Here is a 25,805-nt window from a genome sequence, read left to right on the forward strand (position 1 = left end):
TGTTGGGGGTGAGGTTGGGTTGAAATCTGAATCCTCTGGAAAGTCTGGGACTCACATGACAGAGTCATATAACTCCGAATCTTCTCAGTCTTTTGCTACTCCGCTGGCATTGCTTGTGGGGGCAAGTAATCCCACAGTTACTGACACCTTTTAATCCCTGTTATTGTCAGGACTGTGATCTTGGCATGGGTGTTAGTTTCTGTAGCTAGCTTTTGTTTTTTGCTGTTGTATGTGGTTCTAGTGTGGATGTTGTAGTTTGATTCTTGTCTGTAGATGCCGTATGTTTTCTTGCCAGGGTAAAAAAAATCTTTAGAAGAAGCTGCATAACCCTTTCACTGATTTCCACATTCCGGAGTTTCTGACAGGCACCAAGCAATGCACCTAAGATGACTTCATCAAGATTTTCAGGCATCTTTTCAATGAAGTCCCATGCTTCATATATCCTTCATGCACGTGCCAAAAGATCAACCATACAAGAGTAATGCTCAACCTTTGGGACTAATTCAAAATATGAGATCATTAAATCAAACAATTGGCAGCCCTCGTCAACCAAAACCAGCATGCACACATGCCGAAAGTACTCCAACGAATGTGACATCATTGGCCGGATATCCCTGCCCTCTCTTGACATGCGCTTAAAAAGAGATAATGCCTCCAAAGCTCGCCCGTGAAAAGCATGGGCAGAGATCATGGCATTCCAAGTGACCTCGTTTTTATGCGACATGTTCTCAAAAACTCTATATGCACGGTCCACACTTCCGCACTTCGCATACATGACAACCAATTCTGTAGCAACATAGATGTCATGATGTAAGCCTCTTTGGAATGCATATGCATCAACACACTTCCCAAGATTAAGGGCTCCAATTGAGGCACAAGCAGACAGCATTGCGATCAACGTGATCTTATTGGGGATAATCCCTGCCACTTTCATGACATTAAATAAGAAGATTGCTTCATTTGACAATCCATTTTGCGCATATCTGATATGGGCAGGAAGAACCATCAATGATTAGATCATATTATCATTTCAAATATTGAGAATAAATAAATAAAATCATTCTATCATACTGCAATTAGGACTTCAAAAGATGAGGGAAGGGGGAAAAGGGAGGGTGGGTGTTAAAGGTGTGGAGCAACAACAAATATTTGGCAGGTCAGATCAAAATTACTCAGATGGCCACATTGTTTACTTAAATACTTCAACAAAATCAAGTCAAGCAAACTCTGCTCTTCAGAATTCTTTGAATACCGATCATTAAAATGTTAATACCACTAATATAAAAAGTTCAACAGCAGTTCACTAATAAGGATGTAGATTAACAAGAAAATTTGAATTTGATGTCAAATAAAATGTTGGCTTTTCTAAAAGTTATAGTGGGTCATGGACAAAACTCATCTCCTGAGAGTTTAACGTAGGGCTCCACATATGAAGTCAATAGAATTTTAGCAACACAAGAACAAATGAAGCTCTAGGCATGATAATGCTAATAAGCAACTATGAAGTACAAGAAGAAGTACTTGCCCTGTAATCATGGCATTCCAGGTGACTACTCCAATTTGTGATACAAAAAACTTACCAAAGTTTAAAAACTGCACCGTTTTGAAATAGGAAAAATTCTCAATACTTTAAAAAAGACTACTCATTGTCTCTCCTCTTGGAAATTTAAACAGAAAAATCGCTCCGGTTTGCTCTCGTTTTCTAAAATTTAAATTGCAAAATTCCTCTCTTTTTTTACTCTTGTTTTATGAAATCTAAATTGCAAAATTCATCTATTTTTTTGAAATTTAAACTGCAAAATCCACTACAGAGTCTTTTAATTTGCACATTCATTTTTTGTGCGAAATACTCCCCCAAGTGGGAATAAGCAAGAGTAGAGAGACGGAGCGATTTTGCAAGAAAAGTTGAGAGAGAAAAACGTTATTTTAGAATATGGTGAATTTTTCTTAATTCAAAACGGTGCAATTTTTAATCTTCGATAAATTTTTCTTTATCTCAAAACGGTGCAATTTTCAAACTTTCGTCTCAATCTGCAAAGAATTTAATATAAGATAACTTAAAAGAAGATTTAACTTAGATGATCTAAATCCTTTATTTAAATGTAGTGTAATTTAGCCTTTAAATAATATCACCTACAAAAATATATCTTACCAGGTTGTAGCCTAGCATAATATCCCTCTAATTGAAAAATTTTCTGAACCGACATCCCTCTAATGGCATAGAGTGCTGCATCAATAACACAACCGAGGGAATGCTAAAAAACTCTTTTCTATTTAATTTCAACTCCAGCCATTCAAATTTCTACATCCCATCAAATACATACATGATTATAAACACGCCAAGTCTGTCAAGTTGAATGTCGCATGTGGATCTTCTGAAGACAAAGAAGTAGATCAATTTTTAGGGGATATGGGCAACCTGGAATTCTTCCTTTTTTTCATCATGAAACAAAAAGCACATTGAGACCGTTTGTTTGAGCATAACATTTTTCAAAAAAAAAAATTCTTATGTTTGATTGTCGTAAAATATTTACGAAGAAAAAAATTATTTAAATCTAACAAAAATAATTTATTTATTAATTTTCGCCAAACTATTTTACACGCCCCACCCATTGACCTCAATCTCACCTAGACCTTTGCCAAATACCAAATACCAAAAAAAAAAAAAAATAGCATAAACCAAAATTGAGTTTCATACGAAACAGCAGAAGTCACCCTTCTTGCCGGTACAACTTCGTATGAAACTCGATTTTGGTTTATGCTAGAAGACACTATTCCTCCTATACAAATCTGAATGAAACTCAAACTTATGTATCATCAAAGAGTCCCTATGGATATAAGTTCATTAATATACAGTAAACATTCGAGAGCTAGGCAACCTAGAGACAACTGATATGTTAACAATTTCATGCAATCCAACTAAATATAAACAAAATTTCATTCCCAAAATCGGGAGTTAACAATGCCTCAAAACTCAACAATGCTTGCTATCCCGCTTGACACCAAATTTCATGTTCAGGTGCGGTTACTTATGACAATTGATCCTGCAAGATCACTAGGAAATAGAACATAAAAATTCTCTTCTGAATGGGTCTACTAATCATGCAAGATCACCAGGAAAAAATAGAACATAAAAATGAAAATACCATACAAAGTTTAGAGCCCCAAAATACAAATCAACACTAGGATAACAACATCCTAATCAAAATCGAGCCTTTCGTTTCCGTGCCGTGTACTTTGTATCTCGAGGCACAACATTTCCCTTTTTCCTCATCTGATCCTTCTTCTTCAGCACCCAATCTCTTCCCTTTACTTTCTTGGCTATTTTTTGCCTTTTCCTTGGTCTATTCCTGTCTGATTTGCAAATCTGCATGGCAGAGAGAAACTTGTTCTAATAACTACAAATAAATACACAAAGTTCATGTGTCTGGTACCGAGCAGAACATACTCTAGCATTAACAGCATTATTTATAGATTCTCACCTCTGAAATGTGATTGCTAATAAAATAATAACGGATCACAAAGGAACTTACTGTCTCATTTTCGTCATCTCCACTACTCTCGTCATCAGAGCAACTCTCCTCTTCTTCACCTTTACCTTTTGGAGTAGCTGTGCTCAAGGATGGTGGACCACAAGTGAGTACAAGGTATTCTTTTCTTTTCTTAGTACTGTTCATGAAAATTACACTCTAGTTAGTGTCCGTACTGATAAAAAGAAAATGCTCCTATTTTAGAACGTCATTTTTGCAACTTTCCATGGAAGCTCAGCCTAAGAAGGTTTCGCAATTAGAGTTGCCCAATCATAAAAAAAATTATTTTCTTTAAGAAAAACCAAATTATGGTTGCATAAGGTAGCAACACTGCCAATCATTCAATTACATAGCTTTCTTTTCGAAGGGATGACATTCTTAAAATGTCAATAAGTATGGGAAGAGAACTTTGCAAATGGTAATAAAAAATTAGCTTAGAAATTGTATACACACCTACATAGGCAGGTCCAACACTGGGTGAAGACCTTTATGTATTATTTTTTTCACTGATGTTTCTTTCGGTCATCTATTATTAGCTAAACACTATTCCTAAAGGAGTCAAGAAATGCAAACGGAAATAGAATATCATGTAAGCCCTTTACCTTCATCAACACTAAAGTTATATTCATGCTAAGTTTGTATTTATTATGGTTTGAAACGCCTTAAAAATATATAATCTATTCAGCACCAAAGTTTTATCACATTGAAATTTGACGGATTGCAGTAAATAATAGTTAAGACTTAAAGAGAGATGAGAGTTCCAAGGTTGAAGAAGATAAAAGGAGGACCAAAAGCCTAGACAATCAGCACTAGAGAAAAATGAGACAGATGTTACTAGAAACTTCAAAGATCCCTTATTTCTGGAGGATTGCTGCCTCAGGACAACGATAATACATCACTTATTGGGGGCATTCACTCTAGAAAGCCAAGTTAAAAAAAAAAAGTAGCACACGAGCACACAAGGAAAAGCTGACACTAGAGTCCAAAACCTAAAATTACCAGAACACTCCTAGCATAAAAGGCTCAAAAAGGAAAAGAAAAGAAAAGAGAAAAAAGAAAAAAAAAATAACAGAGCAACAAATTAAAACACTTGCCCCTCTAGTTCCTCATTAATAGAAAATTTTAACATGCAAGCCAAATTCGAAATGAAAATTTTGCCTTTGACTTGTAACTTTAGTGGTTAACCAAACTTCCAAGGCATGTTGCTTACATCAAAGTTCAGACTGATCTGAATAACAGCAAGCCAGATCTGAATACACCAGCATTAGGTTAGGGAGAGGGGCAATAATAGCTCCTCTGCATCCCAAAGTACGCTGCCCTCCTAGGCCCGCAATACTAAGTAATCCAAGCCAATCCATGACTACAATTGACCTTTCCCATGGTACTTCTCACAAGTAGTAGACTTTTAAGAGTTTGTCCAAGCCATTAATTTTTTACTAAATTGCATAAAAGAAAACCCAAAAATAAAGATTATGATGTTTCAAAGGAATTTGACTCTGATTCTCTCATCCACCAAAGCATGTAGAAATTAGAATAGAGGAAAACAAACCCAAGATACAAAAGCCCTTCAAATATCATGACTTGGTCTTCTACTCTTTCTTACCATAGCTTTTAACCCTAAGTTACAATACATCCTACCTTAAGAAAGTTCATGCTTTGTGCTGACTATATCCTATGGGAAACAATAATATAGATTAGTTAAATCTCTTTAAAGTTACAAGTTTAATTACCATGATCTAATAAGAATATGGCCAAGCTCCCCCAAAATTAGAGAATGCTTTGTTCCCACACTTATGAAGGGATATCAAAACTTGCTATGAATGTCGCCAATTCAATATGCTTCACTAATTTGGATGTTGGGAATATATATTACCTATAGTCCCAAAAGAAGGTAAATAAATAGTTGCTCTTCATTCTTCAATGTATTACCCACTTGTTTCGCAACTCAGAAATGGTAATTGCCATTACCAAAATATATTCCCAACATCCAAAGATGAGCTAAAGTTTTCAAGACAAATAAAAAGTTTTACAAGAAACTTGAGTACTATTGCAAAACCACCTTTTCTAATGTTCATTGGTCATCTTTTTCCCCATAAGTCATGAACACAAGTAAAAGCCTCTTTAAGGCTACTCTACAGCATAATTGCATTACCTGTGCGGGAAATCAACAACCACGCCACCAGCAAAGCCAGCACGCATAGCAAAGCTCAGGATCAACTCACGCTGAGCAAGGTTTTCAGGATAGACTTGAAACACTGCTCTTGCTCCCCTTGATAGACATTTATAGAGTGATCCAAAGAAGGCCCTACAAAAGATATGGTTGCAGTCCATAAGAAGCACAAGGATGTGCAATTTTGGACAGAGAAATAAGGAAAATTTGTTTAATTTCATACGACCACATTGGAACTTCATGTAGCCAAGTTTTAGTTGTAGCAGAATTCTTTGTTATGTTTAATTTCGCCTTAGAATGCTCAGATTCTAATTTATATTGATATATTTTAGATGATTTCTTATATTGCAATAAGGGTATTTTGGTAATTTTAAAAGTAGGTCTATACAAGTTTCAATAGTCCATTGTCCTCCTCTTTTCTTTTTTTTAAGGTCCAAGCCCTCTTAGAGTTGGGAAATCCTAAAAGACCATATCATATATCTAATGCTTTTAATTTGATATCAAGGTTTCAAGATTGTGCAATGAAGTTCTAACCCTAGGTGTGAGACATGAGAACCTCCCTCCCTCCCTCCAATATCCCATCAACCTTTGACCAAAAAAGAAAAATAATAACGAGCCCAACAGACCTTTTTACTGCTGTTATATAAAAATTTCTCTCTCTCTCTCCCTTCCTCCCTCCGTTAAATACCCACCGACCTTTGACCAAAAAAGAACAATAATAGCGAGCCAACAGACCCTCTTTACTGCTGTTATATATAAATTTTGTAGCATAGAGTGTAGAGGAGTGTTCTTTGTACTAGTCCTACATCAAGTTTTGTGCCAAACACATTAAAACTCAAACAGAAGAGAGATTATTAATGCAGTTCTCAATGAAACTTAATCATAAACTTCTACCATGATTCAGATGAACTAATTAATAAAGTAAGGAAAGAGAGAATTTTAACGAACTTCAATCTTAATCGAGGCTCATGAGAGGACTTATCCGCATTGCATAACCACTGCATGGACAAATCAACATGTGAAAAGAGTTTAGCACAATATAAACATGTCTAGCGAAGAAATATAATTTCCAGCAACAGTGAGTACTACTTATTCACAGAACCAATAGTCTATACAGATAATATGTTGAAAGAAGTATAAACATATAATTGTAATAGATATTAAGGAAGCGAGCTCTCTTTGGCCATGCCTTGCTGAGGTGACACTTTTTCAAGCCTAGAAATGAATTTAACAACTGCGTTGCATTCATAATTTGAATTTTATAATTGCAAAAATATAATATTTTTTTCATTAAAATTTTCTTAAAATCTTTGCTTCTTAAATCCAAAATTTTGGTTTACACTCATGTTATTGATAACAAAGCTGACTGTACTATAGACTCGAGAAAGAACCAGAGCTAGCCAAGTAGCTCGAGCAGGAGCTTAAAAAAAATAAATAAATAAAAGTCAAAACAAACAAACAGAAAATTGGGGTCCTTGACAAAAAATCTGGAAAACCATCAAATTGTTTATGCATAAGCAAGATTTCATACAATGTAAAATTTACGAAAAAAATACCTTTCAAAAAAAAAAAACTATCGTATAACTACAAGGCACTTTATTTAGGAAAACTAAAGAGAGGGTGATGTCAGCAGTAATATCAAAGAGAGACTTCAATACCCATTAACAACTCAAATAGTGTGCAACAATTCTAATCACCGTGTATCTAAGAAACTTAATTTGATTCTAAAGGTACATTTGGAAATCATATATTAACTAAATACTCCATCAATGAAAAGTGATGATGGAATCAAACTATAGCATACAAATGTCTCTTCCCTTGTTTGTAATACAGATATAGGAATAATTTGAGATTGAGCAGAAGATATGATCATAAGTCCAACCACGTTGAAAAAAGCATTGCTAACTTGCATATATAGTTTGGTATTTTCTTTTTCTTTTTTATAATTGTAGATGGAGTCTGAAATAACATACTAAGCGAAATAAGTATGCAATTCTGTATTTTACAAGCAACGTTTCCTGAATCCTGACATGGGAGATAATGCTAGTAGAATATTCATATTTGATAGAGGGTAGCTAGACATTGTACTTCAAAAAGATAGAGAATTGAAAATTTAAGAGAGAAATGACAAACCTGAATAGCTGAGATACTTATCACACCATCGATTACTCCAGAACGAAGTCCTAAACCCTACAACATACACAAAAAAAGCAGACTATTCATCCTTTAATAACAATCAATTGAAAGGAACAAATACTTTCGTAAGTTGACTTGCACGTATCATAATCAAAACACCCAAATACCCAATATTTGAAATAGTTATATCACCACCATCATCCTTGCCTTAATCCCATATGAATGGGGGGTCAACCACATGAATTATCTCTCCAATCTTTCCTATTACCTACCAATTCCCCTAACCATGTTTAACTTTTTTAAGTCACTTTTAATAACCTCATCCCATGTTATATTTGGTCACCCTCTCCGTGTTTTACCTTCCATTACGGCTAGTCTTCCTTGCTTAACCAGCATGTCTCTAGGTCCCTGATATATGCGTCCAAACCATCTAAGTCTACTCTCTTTAATTTTCTCACCAACAAATTTTAACAGGAAATTTCAACTTATGTTTCACAAATCATTACCACATAAAGTTACCAAATGACCAAAAAAAAAAAAAAAAGGGAATAGCAATACATGAACAACTTTGGGTTGTAGCATGGTTTCAGCTGCAATTATAGCCAAATAATCAGGTTTAGTATGATATAAAGCAAAACTATTTATGGAAGGTTTAGCAGTAGTGGGGCATATAAGCCAAACTAGCATAGTTATTAACGTGTAATATTTATGTTGGCTTTTCATCCCTTTCTCATTATGTCAATGGACCAACAATCACCCCATCAATATATGACTTTGAACTGATAGATGTGTTTGCGGTAAATAATTTTAGCATTAATGACAAATCATCCCAGACTGACATTCAGTTGACACTTGACAGATTACCAATTAAATTATAAGCTAAGTCCACTATTATTTAATGCCATACAAACTCTGGTGGAACATGGTTAGCAGATAGGAAGTATTATTTTGGTCTTGTTGACGAGTCAAAATTTTATGACTAAATAATCCATTGGATTTGTTTAAAAGCTGCAGGTAAAGAGAATATGGGTGGTACATAATCAAATCAACTCCAAAAGTTCCGAACTTTTTCCACATTGCATGACTTACTAATAAGCAGGTATGATATCAGGCACTCAACATTACCTGTCAGCAGCCAATTGTTAGCCTGTTCTCTCTTTCAATTCTTAGTCTGGCTAATAAACTGTGAGATACATTTTATTTCCGTAATCCTATTAGAATGCAGTAATATACAAACTTAGTGTAATGATATCACTACTACAGATTTAAAATGAGAACTTATGTGGTCACCTGACCCATATCACCAAGTATAAGATCACCCTCAACCTCACGCTCCAAAGCAACATCTGAATTTGAAATAAAAAAGAAGAGAATGAGAGAGAGAAGGCATAAAAAATTATCACAAAAACTTCAACTTAAATCAAACAAAAAAATTACATACCAAGCATCGACTGTGATATATCTAAACCAATCCATTGGTGCCCATTTTCAGATATTGTCTCCCCGCTGAGTCCAGATCCACAACCTATAAGGCACAAAAAAAGGCCGAAGTTACTTTTGTAATTTTCATGAAGAATCTAAGCAAGGGCTAGGAAGCCAATAATAATGATGGGGGAAAAAGAAAAAAAAAAAAAAACTGTAATAACTGTAATATATCAAGACCTGAATGGACCCAGTCCAAGTCCATGCCAATTATGACTCCGTACATCATCGAATTCTCAAATCCAAACTACTTAAATCATACTCGGAGAATATTGGGTATCCCGGGGGTACCAACTATATAGTACCCCCAACCAATGGATACTCACTATTTCCATTGATAATAGCAAATAACTACTTCCTATTGGTTGGAGTACTACGTTGTCGGTATCCTCGGGGTACCAATATTTTCTCATCATGCTCAAGCTTTCTTTTTGCCTTTTAATTCTTTTGATACTGAGAGAACCAAAAGAAAACAAGAAGTAAAAAGTTGAGCTTTTTATTACTTAAGACTTGAAAAGCACAAAAGCCTACATTGGGTTGAACATAAAGTGATTGATTGTCTTCTTTTTTTTTTTGTGTGTGAACTTCCTAGTTTTAGTCTGAGTCTCTTGAACATGCCACTGTGAGTCATAGCACATAACATAATAACTTCATGCACCTACAATTCAAGTTTGGTTTTCAACAACATGAAACTATCAATACAACTAAGTTAACTAACTAAAAAAAAACTACCAACAGGACAACCCCTGTCATTTTTTCGAACAGATTGGTAAGAACTTGGGTGCTAAAATTCAGTACTAAAAATTTTGAGAGCTGAATTTTAAGTCATCCCCATCATTATCCTTGCCTTTGTCCCAGATGGATAGGGTCGGCCACATGAATTCTTTTTTTTCATTTTTTCCTATTACACACTATGTCTTCCCTTAAATTTAATTTTTTGAAATCATTTTTAATTACTTCATCCCACGAAAGCTTTGGTCAGCCCTTGTATCGATTACCTTCTAAGCAAACAACTCTTCCTTTTTTAACAGGTGCATCATCGGTCTACGTTGAATATAATCATACCACCTAAGTCAACTTTTCTTAATTTTATCATTTTATCATTTTATCATTTATAGGGCTATACCTAATGTTTCCCTAACAAGTTCATTATTTAACTTATCTCTTCTAGTAACTCCTATCACCCAACATAACATCCTCATTTCCGCTACATGAATGTGCTGTATTTGTGCTCAACACTCCGCTCCATACTATATTGTTGGCCTAATAAAGATTCTATAGAATTTTCCTTTTTAAGTGATAATTAAAAATTGAGTAATTCATTAGCATCTGGAATGATACGGAAGTCTCACTCACTTAAAATTTTATATCATTTTAAGTAGTACTTGTTCTTTTTAAGTGATGTCAAAATTGTGTTACCATACTCGCTTAATTGGGTAGCATCACTTAACTTATTCAGAATTAGGCACTCAATTGAGTTACCAAACAGCACTTTAGTCAAAAAAAAATAATAATAATAATAATAATAATAATAATCTCTCTTTTCACTAGAGAGCGAAAGTATAATTATTAAAAACTTCATACCAATTTTCCAATCTTAAGAAACAAAATGAAAATCTAACCCTCAGAAACTGAAATTAAAGAAACAGAATAACAAAATCACCAATGTCAAGAAGTAATCTTGGGACGCCGTCATCAGGCAAGGCAAGAAGCTCCAGTGCTCTCTCTGAAAGTTTTGCCTTTAGGACATTTAGCAAACAAGAAGATATGTCTTAAACAAAAATTACAATCAAATCAGTATCACTATGTTTATAACTACTATGTACTTATGTTAATATAGTACCTGAATTTCGATAATACGAGAAGAGGAGGTGTATTTGCGAGCTTCCGAATCGTTGTAGAATATCTCAGGAGGTGCTTCTAATTCAGGCCTCGACGACATCTTCAAATATATAATCAATATAAACAAAATACAAACACACCCAAAATATGTTATATATTGTATATGTAGCGGAAGAGAGACGAAACAGGGGAAACAAGGAGCTAGCAGTGAAAAAACCCTACTTCAACCCCAGCGGACAAATTGGTCTCCTCCAAAACACACACAGTGACACTGTACCGTACGGGTCGGTGCTTTCATTTTGGGGAAGCGGTTCGGGTCGGGTTTATGCGTGTGTGTGTGCGTGTGTTTAGAACTGTCCAATTAGGTCAATAAATAATGTCGAAGTAATTTATAATTTAGGTATTTGATTGTTTGACTATCTCAGAACTACATAATGTAGTATTAAGGTCAAATTTATTTTAGGCAACGTAATTATTATTCAGTCAAATTTTTTATTTTTAAAAAAGAGAAAAGAATAATAATTACGTTGCCTAAAATAAATTATGTTGCCTAAGGTATGATCAAAATTTTGATAGAGTGAAAGAACGAAATAAGAAGAACCAATCTGTAATAGTAACACGATATAAAAACGAGCCAATATTTAATGATGAAATAATATGATATGTTCACATAATTTCAACTATAACTCAAACTTCTAAACTCAAAGTCTTAATTCTAAAATCATGTCATCTGAGCAATTAAAAAAATATATTAGTCACTTTTAATTTGCAATAATTTAGTAAGTTTATTTCATCAACATTAATGGCATTGCTCTAATTTTTATGAACCAACCAATACCATACAAAGAAAACAGAAAAGGCTTGTAAATCATTTCTTTCCAATTTAATTTGATGGTTTCAGAGCAATGCTAGTTGGGCATATTGTTTTGTTGGTGCTAAAAATAAAATTTAAAAAATAATAATAAAAACAAAATGTTGAGCACATTTGTAATAGAATTTGGATCCTTTCATGTACGGATTAATAGAATTATATAATATATATAATAGAATAATAAATTAGATAGACCTCTTTTGAGGTTTTGACAAATTATAGTTGGATATATTATTTAGCGTTTATTATTTTGATCTTTTAAACTCGCTTGTCAGTTATTCAAAAGTGACTCTAAAATCTTAAACTCACTCGTCAGTTATTCAAAAGTGACTCTAAAAGTGTAAAAAGTTAGTAATACTCCGTATCCTTTTAGTATAATAACACATTATATTACAAAATATTTGTGTAATTTTTTCAAATTCATGTGGGCCGTTGTGTAATTTTTTCAAATTAATTTTGAAAAAGGTAGTGTAATTTATCCTATTGTTATTTGATGAGTTGGTTTTGATATCCTCCAAAAAAAAATTAGAAGAAATGAAAAGAAGTGAAAGGACATATTAGCATTTTTAATGAAACTTTGTTAATATTATATTTAATCTTATTTTTATAAAAGACAATATGATGTTTGGAGAAAGAAATTATATTTGGTTGATTCTTGAAAGAAAAAAAATAAATAAATAAAAGTAATCATGTTTGGAGAAAGATTGGAAATGAAACTATTTTGAAGAATTTATAATACCATACCAATTTCATAAAAATGAGTTAAAATTGTTTACCATACCCTTTTTCTTAAAAATAGGTTAGAGAAATGAAACACACCGCCTTGTCGGAGCTAGAACCCTTTTGTCAATATAGATCATTGACTTTACTTTACGGCTACAATGGATCCGAACACATGGATTACCCTTCCCATCCTCTTTGAGACTGTTAGACCAAAAACTCTTTGGTAGAAATGGAAGTTTTATATTTCGTTCGTTAGGAAAATAAAAATTGAATGAAATGGATGAATGAGACATTTTTAAGTAATAGATTGCGTCTTTCTTTCTTTTTGTTCAATTAGATGAAAAAATAATAATAAAATTTTAAATTGTTTTTACTATTATATTTAGTAATATTTATAATATTGCAATTCATAAAGATTATACTGTAATTTAAATTTTGTATAATTTATGATAATATTTAATTTAAATTTTCTATACTCTTTTCCCCTGAATACTTTTAAGTTTAAGTTTAAGTTATGAGACAAATATTTTTAACTTTTATTTACTTTATTTTGTCACAAAACAAAGGCTTAAAAAAAAAAAAAAAAAACCTACCCTAGCTTAAGACCGTATGGTTTGCACTTTGCACCTGTTGCTCGGTTCAATTTTAAAGATTTCAGAACCTGCTTGATTTGCACCTGCTGCTTCGTTCAATTTTAAAGACTTCCTAGGCACGTCTAGTTTGTAAATCTGAAAGTCAGAAACTCAGACTATTGTCTAAAAATAGAGACTTTTATAAGTGAATTTTCGTAAAACTCTTCTTTTTTTTTCAAAAAACGGACGCAAACAGAAATTTTTGTACAGTTTTTTGTAAACCCAATTTATGAGTTTTTAAGAACTGTTTTCGAATTTATTAACCAAACCCACCCTCACTTATTTGAGATCAAAGCCTTTTCAAAAAGTCGTTTTCTTTTCTAATTTCAGTTCTCTAAAAACAGTTAAACAATTTTAACTGAAAATGAACACCACCCACCAAGGGATTGAGGGCAAGCGCCTGTTGCACCTGGCCTCAACAACAATCTACAACTACAACACCCATCTAGCCCAAGCATCAACACCACTAATTATCCTGTTCTGAGCTCTCATCATTCAAAATTTATCTTCAATATAAATTATACTACAAAAACCTTGGCAGAAATTTTTTGACACAATTATTTATTTGAAAACAAGATAACCATGAGGAACAACCTTTCTTTAAAATAACGTTAACCATGAGGTAAACAAGAAATCTCCATAAATTCACAAGTTCTCAATTCAAACTATCAAAAATTCTAGAGATAAAACAGACTTGAATAAAAGTGAGGGTACATCGTATAGAAAGATGTACTAATCAAAGAGTGAGAATCCCATATCATCATCACTCTCCTCTTTTTCTTCCTTTTTCTCAGGAGCTGGAGGTGCTTCAGCAGCTGGGGCACCACCCCCTCCAGGAGCTGCTGCTGCAGCTCCACCACCCCCAATGATTCCACCTCCAATGCTTCCACCAACAATCACCTACAAAACAAAACAAAAAAACCAAAAGATTCTCAGTTCTCATGACAAATGCATGAATAATACTGAAATGAACATCAGCAGCAAGCAAAATGCACTGAATCAAGTGGAATGAGGATCAGAGCCCTTATCCCAAGTCATTCAACTATTTCCATTACTCCTGCCTCCTTACAAGTTAGGATATCAGAATCAAGCGGGCCATTACCATATATTTTGGACAGTCAGACCACCATCACAACAAAATACTGATACAAAGTTGATAATTTACATATGTGTCCACATATATTATCTGAGAACTCTCTATCATTAGATATCAGACTTGCAAAACAGAGAGTGACAACCTCTAGACTTTTGAGATTATAATGTATCATTACAAACTTATAAGTTGTTCGACCTCTACTTTCCTAATTGTGTAAGGTAGATGTTTTTAATCTAGGTACAAGCAAACTTTAGTATAATATACATTGTTTTCCAGCTAGTAAAGAACAAAATGCAAAAGACATGAGTATTAAAAATAAATAGACTTCACTTAGAATTCCAATTCATCACACATACTATTATAAATTGTGGTGCAAAGATATAATTAATTTTTCTCAGAGAAACATGATAAAATTTAATCAATATTTATGGTAAGGATCCACCAAATATATATATTTAAAGAAAATAATCCACACTTCTGTTGAAATAAAGATAGCCCAAAGAAGATAACCATTTACCAGTACTAAATTCCACCAGAACATACCCACAACATAGCGATACCAGAGGTTACATAAAACCTCCACGTCAAGACAAATTCCCAATGAATAACTAAGAATTTATATATAAAGTAAAAGCAAACTCAGAGAAAAAAACAAACTGAAAAAATATAACAAAATCTTATAATAAGATCAAAGCATATGATACAGATCTAACTAAATCGGAGATCAGAAAATATATATAAACATTGGCAGATCGGAGATCATACTCCGCAGGCCAATAGAAAGAAAGCTGAGAATTAAACCTGGAAAACAGCGGATGTGGGAGTGATGAGAGAGAAAGAGGACTGCACACCACCGGAGGAGTCGCAGGACAGGGCTTCTTGGACGAGCTTCCTCTGCAACTCGTAAGTAGAGCCAGCCGAGGCTTCGAGGTCGCCGGAGAGTTGCTTGGCACTCCAATCTTTGCCGGAGCTCCGGCACACGAACGTAAACACTCCCATTATGTCGACTACTTGAAACCCTAAATCTTAATTCGAGACTTTCAGAGACAACTGCGGCTTTTAAGTATTTTCTTCTTCTCTCTAGCGTTTTATAGGCTCACGAGACGCGATCCGAAAAACCCTAACGATGGTTTATTCACCAAAAATTGGAAAGACCACTTTATCCCTCTAATTATCTTTAAATTCCAAATTTGTACTTTGTATATTTGTAATGGTGCGCATCAAATTAACGTGGGGCCTATAATTAATAATTTGAGTAACTTTTTAATATGGTATATGAATTTCGCTTATGCTATGTTGATAGGAAAAAAAAAAAAAAAAACGCCATATGGAGAGAAAATAGGAAAGTTGAATTAACTTTCTTTATTCGGTAGAGATAATTAAAAAGAAATAAATGAGAATAGAAAGGATGATATATTTTTCCACCTTTACAAATTTTTATTATCCAAAAAAAAAAAGAGAAAAGACAAGTGAACTATTATAGAAATTTTAAATAAAAATACTATCATTTATAAATTACAATCTTATAAATATTATTGGATATAATAATGGTAAAAACAATTAAAACTTTATTTTTCCTTCTCTCTTAACAACATAGTAAATTATGAACTTATTTTCTTATCTTGTATTCAACTGAACAAAAAAATGGAAATACACAATCTCTTCTCTTGGGATGTCTCATTCATGCCTTCTTCTCTCCCATCCAAACTTTTTATTTCCTAACAAACATAACATTAGGTTACGTTAAGGAGTGCAACTTGGGTTGGACAAATCTAATCCAATCCGAGCCCAACCCGATTTTTCGCGAGTTTGGGCAAATACTATTACAAATAGGGTTGGCTCTGGGTTGAAAATTTTCAATCTGAATTTAATTAGGGTTGGACTTGGGCTGAGGTGCTAACTCAAGGCAAATTCGAATCCGAATTCTAATATTATTTTCATATATATTTTTAATTTTAAATACATTATATATAATATTTAAACTAAGATTACCTTCTTCTTCTTTTTTTTCAACTTCCTTTGCCAAATCTTAACTTATTGTATATTAACATGAATTGATTTTTTAAGAATTTGTTTGTAATTTATTAAAAATGTACCCAAAAAAAAAAAAAATCTTTTTTCTTGTTTAAGAGTAATTTAATAAAAAATAATTCAAGATCATATTAAATTTTTGATGTAAAGATTAGTCATATAAGTAATCCGAATTAACTTGAATTTTTAACTCGGAATCTAATTCCGAGTTGCAAGTCCGAATTTAAAAGTAGAATGATAAGTTGGGCTCGAGTTGAGTAGTTAGTGTTGAAGATAGGATCAGGTTGGGTTTAGGTTTATCATTTCATATGACGGGTTAAGCTCAAGTTATACCTTAAACCCACCTAACCCACCTGAGTTGCAGCCCTAGCTATGTTTAGCGGCATGATATTGAAATTAAAATTGGTACAATTGGAGAATAAGTTATTCAGAAAATTGAATGAAAATTTTCTCCATTTCCAATTTCAAGACTCTAATTCCATGCCGCTGGTACAGTAGGAATGAAGAGAAAGGATAACATTAGTTATGAGAGAAAGGGAAAGGGAAATGGAAGGGAAGGATAATTTTAACCTTCAATCGTGTTTGGTTGATTAATGAAAAAAAAAAAGAAAAAAAAAAGAATAATAATCATGTTTGAGAAACGAAAGGAAAAGAAACTATTTATATAAATTTACTATTATACCTTTTTATATTTTAAAGGATAATTTGATAAAAAAATACTATATATTTTTAGGGCGAATCATTTCAACCTCCGCCTCCATCTCTATTCTTGTTCTCAACTCTGCACTTGCCTTTCTCTCTTTCTCTGCAACTGTAAACTACAAAATCTACATTTCAAATTGTTCAAAAAATCAAAACCCATATCTGCATATCATTTCAGATTGTTCAAAAAATCAAAACCCATATCTTTCAGTTTCCATCGCCTGCTGTTCTAGTTTGGGTTCGCCGTTCGCAAGCTTCAGCCGCTGTCTCTCAACTCTCCAAGCTTGCCCCCCTCTCTCGCTGCAACTGTTAACTTATATGTATGGGTTTCGTTTTAATTTTTTTTCTTTCTAAATCAACTAATCAAGCTCTGTAATTCTTGTTTTGCAAACTAAATCCTAAAATCAAGTGTAATATTGATTTTATATGAGGGTAAATTTGGCATCAGAACTAATTCATCAACCCTAGTCTTCCCTTTCCTTCCATTTCCTCCCATTTCTGAGAGGTTAAGAAAATTACTATTCATGCCTTGAGTTATTCTTCCAAAACCATCCATCACCTTCCCTTTCCTAACCACCATTTATGCCTAATACAATTTTTTAATCACCCTCCATCACCTTCCTTTTCCTTTCCTACTTTTTCCATTGCACCAAACTAACCCTTAGGCTATGTTTGGTATGATGGGTTTGAATGGGGAGGATAACATTAGTTATAAGGGAAAGGAAAGGAAAGAATAATTTTAATCTCTTATCGTGTTTGGTTGATTAATGAATAGAAAAGAAATGGAAGGATAATAATCATGTTTGGGAAAAGAAAGGAAAGAGAATTATTTTAATAAATTTACTATTATGCCCTTTTATATTGTAAAAGATAAATATATATATATATATATATATATATATATATATATATATATATATATATTTTGTCTCCTATATAGAGGACCGTGGATCGGCCACCAGAAAAGGAAAAAAAAAATTAGCGCAAATCATTTCAGCCTCTATCTCTATTCTCATACTCAACTCTGAACTTGCCCCCTCTCTCTCTGCAACTGCAAACTACTACAAGAATCAAAAGTTCAAAACCCATATATTTCAGTTTATATATTTGTCTGCAAGAATCAAAAATTAAAAACACATATCGACATCATTTCAGATTGTTCAAAAAATCAAAACCCATATCAATATTTCAGTTTCCATCGCTCGCTGTTCTAATTCGGGTTCGCCGTTCGCAAGCTTCAGCCGTTGGCCCTCTTTCTCTCTACTCTCAAGCTTGCCCCTCTCTCTCTCTCTGCAACTGCTAACTTGTACGTATGGGTTTTGTTTTATTTTTATTTTTTCTAAGGGTTAGTTTGGTGTAATGGAATAGCGAGGAAGGTGATGGAAGGTAATTAAAAATTTGTGTTTCACTCAAATGGTTGGAAGGAAAGGGAAAGTTTTGGAGGGTTAACACAAGGCCTAAACAGTAAATTTCTTAACCTCCCAAAAATGAGATAAAATGGAAGGATAGGCTTGGTGTGTGATTTCTGATGCCAAATTTGCCCTTGATTACACGTGAATTTAGTTTGCAAAACAAGAATTACAGACCTTGATTAGTTGATTTAGAAAAAATAAAGATAAAACAAAACCCATACGTACAAGTTAGCAGTTGCAGAGAGAAAGGGGGGCAAGCTTAAGAGTAGAGAGAAAGAGGGTCAGCGACTAAAGCTTGCAAACGGCGAACCCGAATTGGAACAGCGGGCGATGGAAACTGAAAGATCGATATAGGTTTTGATTTTTTGAACAATCTGAAATGATGCCGATATGTGTTTTGAACTTCTGATTCTTGCAGACAAATATATAAACTGAAATATATGCGTTTTGAACTTCTGATTCTTGTATTAGTTTATAATTGTAGAGAGAGAGGGGGGGCAAGTTCAGAATTGAGTACAAGAATAGATATGGAGGCTGAAATGATTTGCCCTAAAAAAAAATTTCCTTTTCTGGTGGCCGATCCATGGGCCTTTATATAGGAGACAAAATATATATATATATATATATATATATATATATATATATATATTTGTATATATATATATTTATTTATTTATCTTTTAAAATATAAAAGGGCATAATAGTAAATTTATTAAAATAATTCTTTCCTTTCATTTCCCAAACATGATTATTATCCTTCCCTCTCTTTTCCATTCATTAATCAACCAAATACGATAGGAAATTAAAATTATCATTCCCTTCCCTTTCCCTCATAACTAATGTTATCTTCCCCCTTCAAACCCATCGTACCAAACATAGCCTAAATCAACTAATCAAGGTCTATAATTCTTGTTTTGCAAACTAAATTCACGTGTAATCAAGGACAAATTTGACATCAGAAATCACACACCAAGCCTCTCCTTTCATTTCCTCCCATATTTGGGAAGTTAAGAAATTTACTGTTTAGGCCTTATGTTAACCCTCCAAAACCTTTCCTTTCCTTCCAACCATTTGAGCTAATCACAAATTTTTAATCACTCTCCATCACCTTTCCTTCCCTTTCCTCCCTTTTTCCATTGCACCAAATTGACCTTTAGAGTCTCCACTTCTTTTTTTTTTTTTTTTTTTGGATATCTACTTTAGCCATTTTGCTAACATGGGCTCTCCTTTATTTAGAGTTTAATTCTTTCATGTTCTGAATTGATACCTATTTTATTATATTTTAGTTTATTTATTAAAAAAATTAAATAATTTGTTTACAACAAAATAATATTTAAAGAAATATGATATTACATATATAAATAAAAAAGTACATTACATATCTTTTCACAAATAGAGAAAAAATACATTAATACTTTTCCACATTTAAATAAAATATTAAATATTACATATTATTGCTCCCTTGACATTATGCATATTCACACATATAAATAAATAAAATACAACGTCTACATTGCCAACAATTATAATTGTTGACATTATACGTATTTTAAAGAAAATAAATAAAATACATTATATATATATATATATATATATATATATATATATATATATATATATATATATATATATATATATATATATATATATATATAACAAATAAGTTAATAATTATATAGATTATGACTAATTTAATTGAGTGAATTGAATGTGCTATTTATAAATATTAGAAAAAAAAAAAAAAAAAAAAGAAATTGAAAAATCAAAGAGTAACTCTTTTATTTTTCTTTTTATTTAATTATTAGGCAAACACAATATATTATTAACTTAGTATTTTATTGTAAATGAATAGTGCAAGGCTCACAAAGATACCCTCGAAACTCTTCTTTGAAATCCAAATTTAGAGTTGTACATCATGATTTTGATGTGGGGACCACTAAGTGGAGTTCCGCACAAGTTATCAAGTACGGACATAAGATATAGGTACTATATGATACGGACACACGACAAATCTAAAAATACACAAGATACAGGTACAACAGGATATAACAATTTTTTAAAAAACTTTATTTTAAAAAATTGTATTCTTTTTCGGAGTATTGAAAACATGTCCGCGCGTATCCTAAGCGTATCAAGACTGAATACTTATCCAATATCACCACGGCAAAGTATCCGTGATTCTTAGTCCACGATAGTGCATTTGGGTCTCCACATTATGGAGATCCCTCCACTCATTCATACGTTGTGAATGGTTATATACTTTCATTTTGAACTCTACTATAATTTTCTTTATCAATGCGACCAAGCAAGTGGTTACGGGTTACTAGCCCGCAAGGTATTACCTAGTGCGCAACTAAACTCGGAATAAAACCGTTATATTAGTGATTTTGGGTTTCTAGCCCTCAGGGTACCACCCGGTGTGCACTATATGAAATAGAAGGAACTCTCATCCCCCGTACTAGAGCCATGCCCTGACTGTAACAATTTTCAATATCCATACGAAAGTTATGGAAGCTACCGAGCACACCATTGGATAGACAACGAAACAATAATGAAGATAGACTCAAGAATCATTTGATTCGGAGTCCGGACAGAGGAGAAAAGTCGAAACAAAGTTTAAATGTCGTTGCAGCCATGAACAGTGTTTTGACAGCCGTGAACAGTGCTGGGCCAAAAAAAAAAGCGAAAACATTGTGCCGTTTTGAGGCCATTTTGGGAAAGGTCTTGGAACTCATAGAATTGTTCTCCATTTATTTGGGAGAAACTAAGAATTGAACGAAATTCTTGTTGCAACTGAACCCATGTAGTGATAGAATTTGCAACAAGAGAGTTCAACCTAACTCTTTTTACATTACATAATTACTAATGTTGTTTGGCCATATTAAAATTATCAAAATGAATAACTCAGTATTAAATAACCAAGACAAGATAATCGAAAATTGACATTGGAAACAAATTTAGGGACCACATAATGGCTGCTCTGTTGGACCGACTTGCAAACTTTAACGCGTCAAGATTATTTGTGTTTTGCCAGTAATAAGCAAATACTTTATAATTCAGAAGAATTTTGCTCAATTAACTTCTTTTCTACATACAATTTTTTAAATTTATAATTCATACCATACACAAACACTTTAGGTGAGTTAAATTTTATATAACACATCATATTAATTTAGATTCGACCTTGGGTAGTTCATGAACATAACAGAGCGTTAAATCAAGCTCAACTAGTTATTTCATGGTTCTTAGACGATAATAACCACTGGGTTCCATTCCTTTATTTTTTGCTTTCTCAGGTTGCAAACCTAGCCGTTTTCATTCACCTTAAGGAATCAAAAGTGCCTTCGCTATATAATTGCCTCTTGGTCGAAGATAAAGTTTGTACTGAGATTTGCCGATGAAACGACACTAATGCATTCCGGTTTTCAAAATCCACAGCTGCAATTTAGTTTTGAATCAATTGACCATCGCAAAGTGAAAGCATCAGCCGTCCCTTCTGGACACCCAACAAAATTTGGAGCTTGTATAGACAAGGCGGCCCTTCAGGGCAGTCAAAACATCGTGAAAATGGTTAACAATAAAAATTAATAGAGATCACATGTCAAAATAAGAAAAATGTACATGTACAGTACATTAGACATGGACCAAAGCCATCTAACATCAAAAGGCACTGATCTATCTTAGTTCCCAAAAAAATTATCTTATATTCCAATTACAAGCTGCAACGAATTCTTTCACGTACGAGGGCACACCTTAATGATACAAGGTTCTGCTCATGCCAAGAAACATTGGATCCCGTCATTGTTATTTTACAGCAGCACGGTTTTGCTGCTGCCATTTGTCAACTTCTAGGGCCTGGAGAAACCTTCTAACAGAAAACAAAGACACCCTTCTCTGATGTCACCATCCTTTTTGCTGGGGCAGTTCCAACAATCCTCTCCAGCTAAATATCACATAAGTTTTGGTTAGTATTTTGTAAACTCACCAAATATTACATGAAATTTTTTGTGCTATAGTAAAACCTCCGCGCTGCCAAGCAAGGCAAGGCAATTTTGAGTATAGGGACAGTCTATTTTAGCAAATAACGGTTTGAAATTTGAATACACTCCATCCTTTCGAACACCATCTATTAATGTGGACCAACACTGTAGTGGCCTTTTATTTAATAATCCCAAATAAGATCTACAATTATATTTAAGTAAAAATTCTTGAAACTGGCTATGTGATAATTAGCTACAAACAATATTCCGTCTTTAGAAAAAGTTAATACTGTGTAACAATAGATGGAAATAATAATAATCAATAATAAATAAAAAAAAACTGTAATCAAACTTAATACATATTACTTCATAAATTATTTCAAAAATAATTTTGGGTTGCCACAATAGATGGTAAACTAAACAAATTGTTCCTTCCCCACATGTTAGCAGACTAACAAAGAATAGAATTTTACCCGGAGCTGATCAAAGCGCGAAAAGAGTACGGTGCATGTCATGCTATGGGATCCTTCAAGCATATTAACAATCTGGAATGAACAACAGAAGAAGATTAATGGATGATATTATTTCAATGTGCAACAACAGTTCAATTAAGATTCCAAACAAAGAAATCTAAAAAGAAATATAGCTCCAAAGATAGTGCTCACCTCCGGGTAAAATTCTTTCCGCTCCGGGAGAGAATAGATGATTAAATTCTGAATACCTCGAATCTGGGGGGGGGGGGGGGGGGTATAAGTAATGTAACTTTAAGGAGCAGGAAAATATGAAAAACGGTGAACATTAGGCTACTCTTATTCTATGTGATCTAATCGGGTTACACAACATTAATGAAAAGTTGCATTTAATTTGCTTCAACAACTTCGATACAATAATTCAGACCCCAGAGTTTCATTGAGTATCTCAAGGGCAATCTTAATGAAATTGAGATTCCAAACAGTTTGCAGAGAATTTACAAACAAACTACATTATAGGACCTTGAAAGCAGAAACGATTATAAAATGAAACTAGTTATTGTCACATAGAGGCCAATATTTACAAATATATCGAACACGAAAATGAAGCTACGCTGGATGCACACCTCACAGAAGGCTATGAATGCAGATCAAAAAGGAGGCATTGGGTTTCCCTTATAAAACAATGCATTTCATATTATGGGAAAGGAAGAACTACATCAAACATTGAGTCATATCAACTGAAAGTTATTTCTCAACATGAAGTGGCCCCACAACAGATATTCCAAGAACATAATTAAAAATCAAATTTAAAAACATATTTCAGACAAGGGAAATAAAGTAAGTTGAACAACCCATGGTCACACATGATTTCTACCATATGTTGAAATTGCCTTCTTCACAATACTTTCTGTATTTGTACAAAGAATCAATATTTCTTTAAGTTGTTGAATCTCTCCTTGATTGATCAATGAGTAATATTCCGAATCCTCATTACCAATGGAATCCAAATGATCTCTGGATTGATCAGAAGATCTTTTTGATTGGCTAGGATCCGTTACTTAAACAAAACTAAATCTTGTGGAATCATATTGAATATTTGTTGACAACAACTAGACTTCTAATACTGTAGAAGGTGTAATATAATGGTATCAAACAAACTATTGTAATATTTGTATTATAATTCACAAATGACTAAAATTAGCATCCTATAGATTGTTTTGAGAATATTGAATATTAGTATTGTAAGGTTAGTTACTATAGGATACATATCAAACACACACGTGTGTGCACACACACACATATCAATTTGCCTTTAAAACGTATCCTATAGTGCGTCTTATTACGTGTATCTTAACTTAATATATATGTAGAATTCAAGTAATATATACAGAGTTCTATTTATCTTCTCTCATCATCCCAACCAGGATTATTTTTCTTAAAAGGAGTTCAAGCTAGCACCTTTTATGTAATCTACACGTGTGAAATAAAAATGACAAAAATAAAAAATAAAAAATAAAAAAGAAGAAGAAGAAGAGAGAGGAAGAGAGAGAGAGAGAGAGAGAGAGAGAGAAGAAAAAACTTATAAACTAAAGGATGAGTACAAGAATATAATGCAACATCACATCCTATCATATCAGATCCCTTTTGGCAAGCAAACCAACATAAAAAAATGCATCCTAATGGATCCAAAATAATCTCAAATTTATCGCTTTAAGAATGCCAAAATATTTGATAAGCAAGCAAAATTTTAAAACCCTTCATGTAGCTGACCTCTTTTAACCAGACAAATTGTTTAGGTCAACCGAAGGGCCTTGAGAAGAATCCAACACTTTTTTTGCCAATTTCACCAAGAAAGCCTCAGTTATTACACAGAAGGGTGGGTTGTGTTTTTGATGTGAAGTAGCCAGAAAGAGTTAATTTGATATAGAAGACTACAAGCTTGTTCTTCCTACATATATAATTGGACATATGTTACTTTAAGAAAGCCAAAGTTTCCACATCGGGTGCATTTTTGAACTCCAAAAGGGTAACTTTCCGATATGACCACTTAAACCAGGAAAAAAACAATAACAATTTCAATACAAAGGCACATGCAATAGCACTTTAGCAAACTTTTCCACCAGAAAAAGGAAAATAAAGGTCAAAGGCACTGCAAATAAACCTTATATCTGTGGTAGAAATGTGCTCTCTCAGTGTAAAGCATGATCTTCCGCCTCCCTTGAAAAAACCAAACCCGTGCACGAGAAATATCACTCTGTTTTGTGTACCTAAACATGTAAAAGAATAATCATGTTATTTCTTGTGCTATATACATCTGCAACCAGTGCAGGAAACTAATATTTAAAATTCAACACCAGAGGTGTTTAAATGAAAACTCTTACAACTTATCAAAAGCTGAAAGTGAAAAGAGCAAAAAGACACTTACTCGCCAAGAAGACAGAAGGACACATCCTGTGACTTCAAGAAATTTCGAACCCGAACAAACTCGAAGTAAGAACTAATAAATAGCATGATCCCACCCTGCACAATATGGTCCCCAAAAGAAGAACAAAAAGGAAAGGAAAAAATAAAAAACTTCATTAACAAATTTACTAACATTGCATCTGGTTGTAGTCCTAGGTTCATCAAAATACAATTATAAAGTCTCAGTTGAAATTTAAAAATAAATTAATACCTGAACAGAATCTTTTATCTTGGGAAACACCTGCATTGAGAAAATTACCAA

General features: G+C 33.2%; 3 protein-coding genes across 5 annotated transcripts in view; all 3 read right to left on the reverse strand.

The window, feature by feature from the left end:
* Positions 1 to 2,880: 2,880 nt before the first annotated feature.
* On the reverse strand, positions 2,881 to 11,412 carry LOC132276974 (18S rRNA (guanine-N(7))-methyltransferase RID2-like). 2 transcript variants are annotated; one of them, XM_059778648.1, is made up of 9 exons: positions 11,162 to 11,412; positions 10,982 to 11,057; positions 9,278 to 9,361; positions 9,127 to 9,182; positions 7,834 to 7,890; positions 6,649 to 6,698; positions 5,683 to 5,835; positions 3,534 to 3,669; positions 2,881 to 3,367 (listed from the first exon to the last, which is right to left on the reverse strand). In XM_059778648.1, exons 1-9 carry the CDS (start codon positions 11,258 to 11,260, stop codon positions 3,203 to 3,205), a joined length of 876 nt encoding a protein of 291 aa, XP_059634631.1. In that variant the 5' UTR covers positions 11,261 to 11,412; the 3' UTR covers positions 2,881 to 3,202. The 2 variants fall into 2 exon arrangements, with proteins under 2 accessions (XP_059634631.1, XP_059634632.1); XM_059778649.1 differs by lacking the exon at positions 5,683 to 5,835.
* Positions 11,413 to 13,920: 2,508 nt separating this feature from the next.
* LOC132276976 (large ribosomal subunit protein P3-like) lies at positions 13,921 to 15,574 on the reverse strand. Its single transcript, XM_059778650.1, has 2 exons — positions 15,284 to 15,574; positions 13,921 to 14,286 (listed from the first exon to the last, which is right to left on the reverse strand). The coding sequence occupies exons 1-2, from the start codon at positions 15,479 to 15,481 to the stop codon at positions 14,119 to 14,121; spliced, it is 366 nt and encodes a 121-aa protein (XP_059634633.1). The 5' UTR covers positions 15,482 to 15,574; the 3' UTR covers positions 13,921 to 14,118.
* Positions 15,575 to 22,186: 6,612 nt separating this feature from the next.
* Positions 22,187 to 25,805, reverse strand: part of LOC132276978 (protein NUCLEOLAR FACTOR 1) — a 36,996-nt gene continuing 33,377 nt past the window's right edge. For both annotated transcript variants that reach the window (XM_059778654.1, XM_059778652.1), the window contains exons 20-25: positions 25,755 to 25,784; positions 25,506 to 25,600; positions 25,242 to 25,347; positions 23,273 to 23,335; positions 23,081 to 23,152; positions 22,187 to 22,570 (exon numbers count right to left, since the gene is read on the reverse strand). In XM_059778654.1, coding sequence (XP_059634637.1) covers positions 22,496 to 22,570; positions 23,081 to 23,152; positions 23,273 to 23,335; positions 25,242 to 25,347; positions 25,506 to 25,600; positions 25,755 to 25,784 — 441 coding nt within the window. In that variant the 3' untranslated portion in view covers positions 22,187 to 22,495. The remainder of the gene's footprint in view (positions 22,571 to 23,080; positions 23,153 to 23,272; positions 23,336 to 25,241; positions 25,348 to 25,505; positions 25,601 to 25,754; positions 25,785 to 25,805) is intronic.

The sequence above is a fragment of the Cornus florida genome, unplaced genomic scaffold (assembly GCF_030987335.1).
Source record: "Cornus florida cultivar Cherokee Brave unplaced genomic scaffold, ASM3098733v1 CherokeeBrave_3.0.0_Hap2_Chr10, whole genome shotgun sequence".
NCBI lineage: Eukaryota > Viridiplantae > Streptophyta > Magnoliopsida > Cornales > Cornaceae > Cornus > Cornus florida.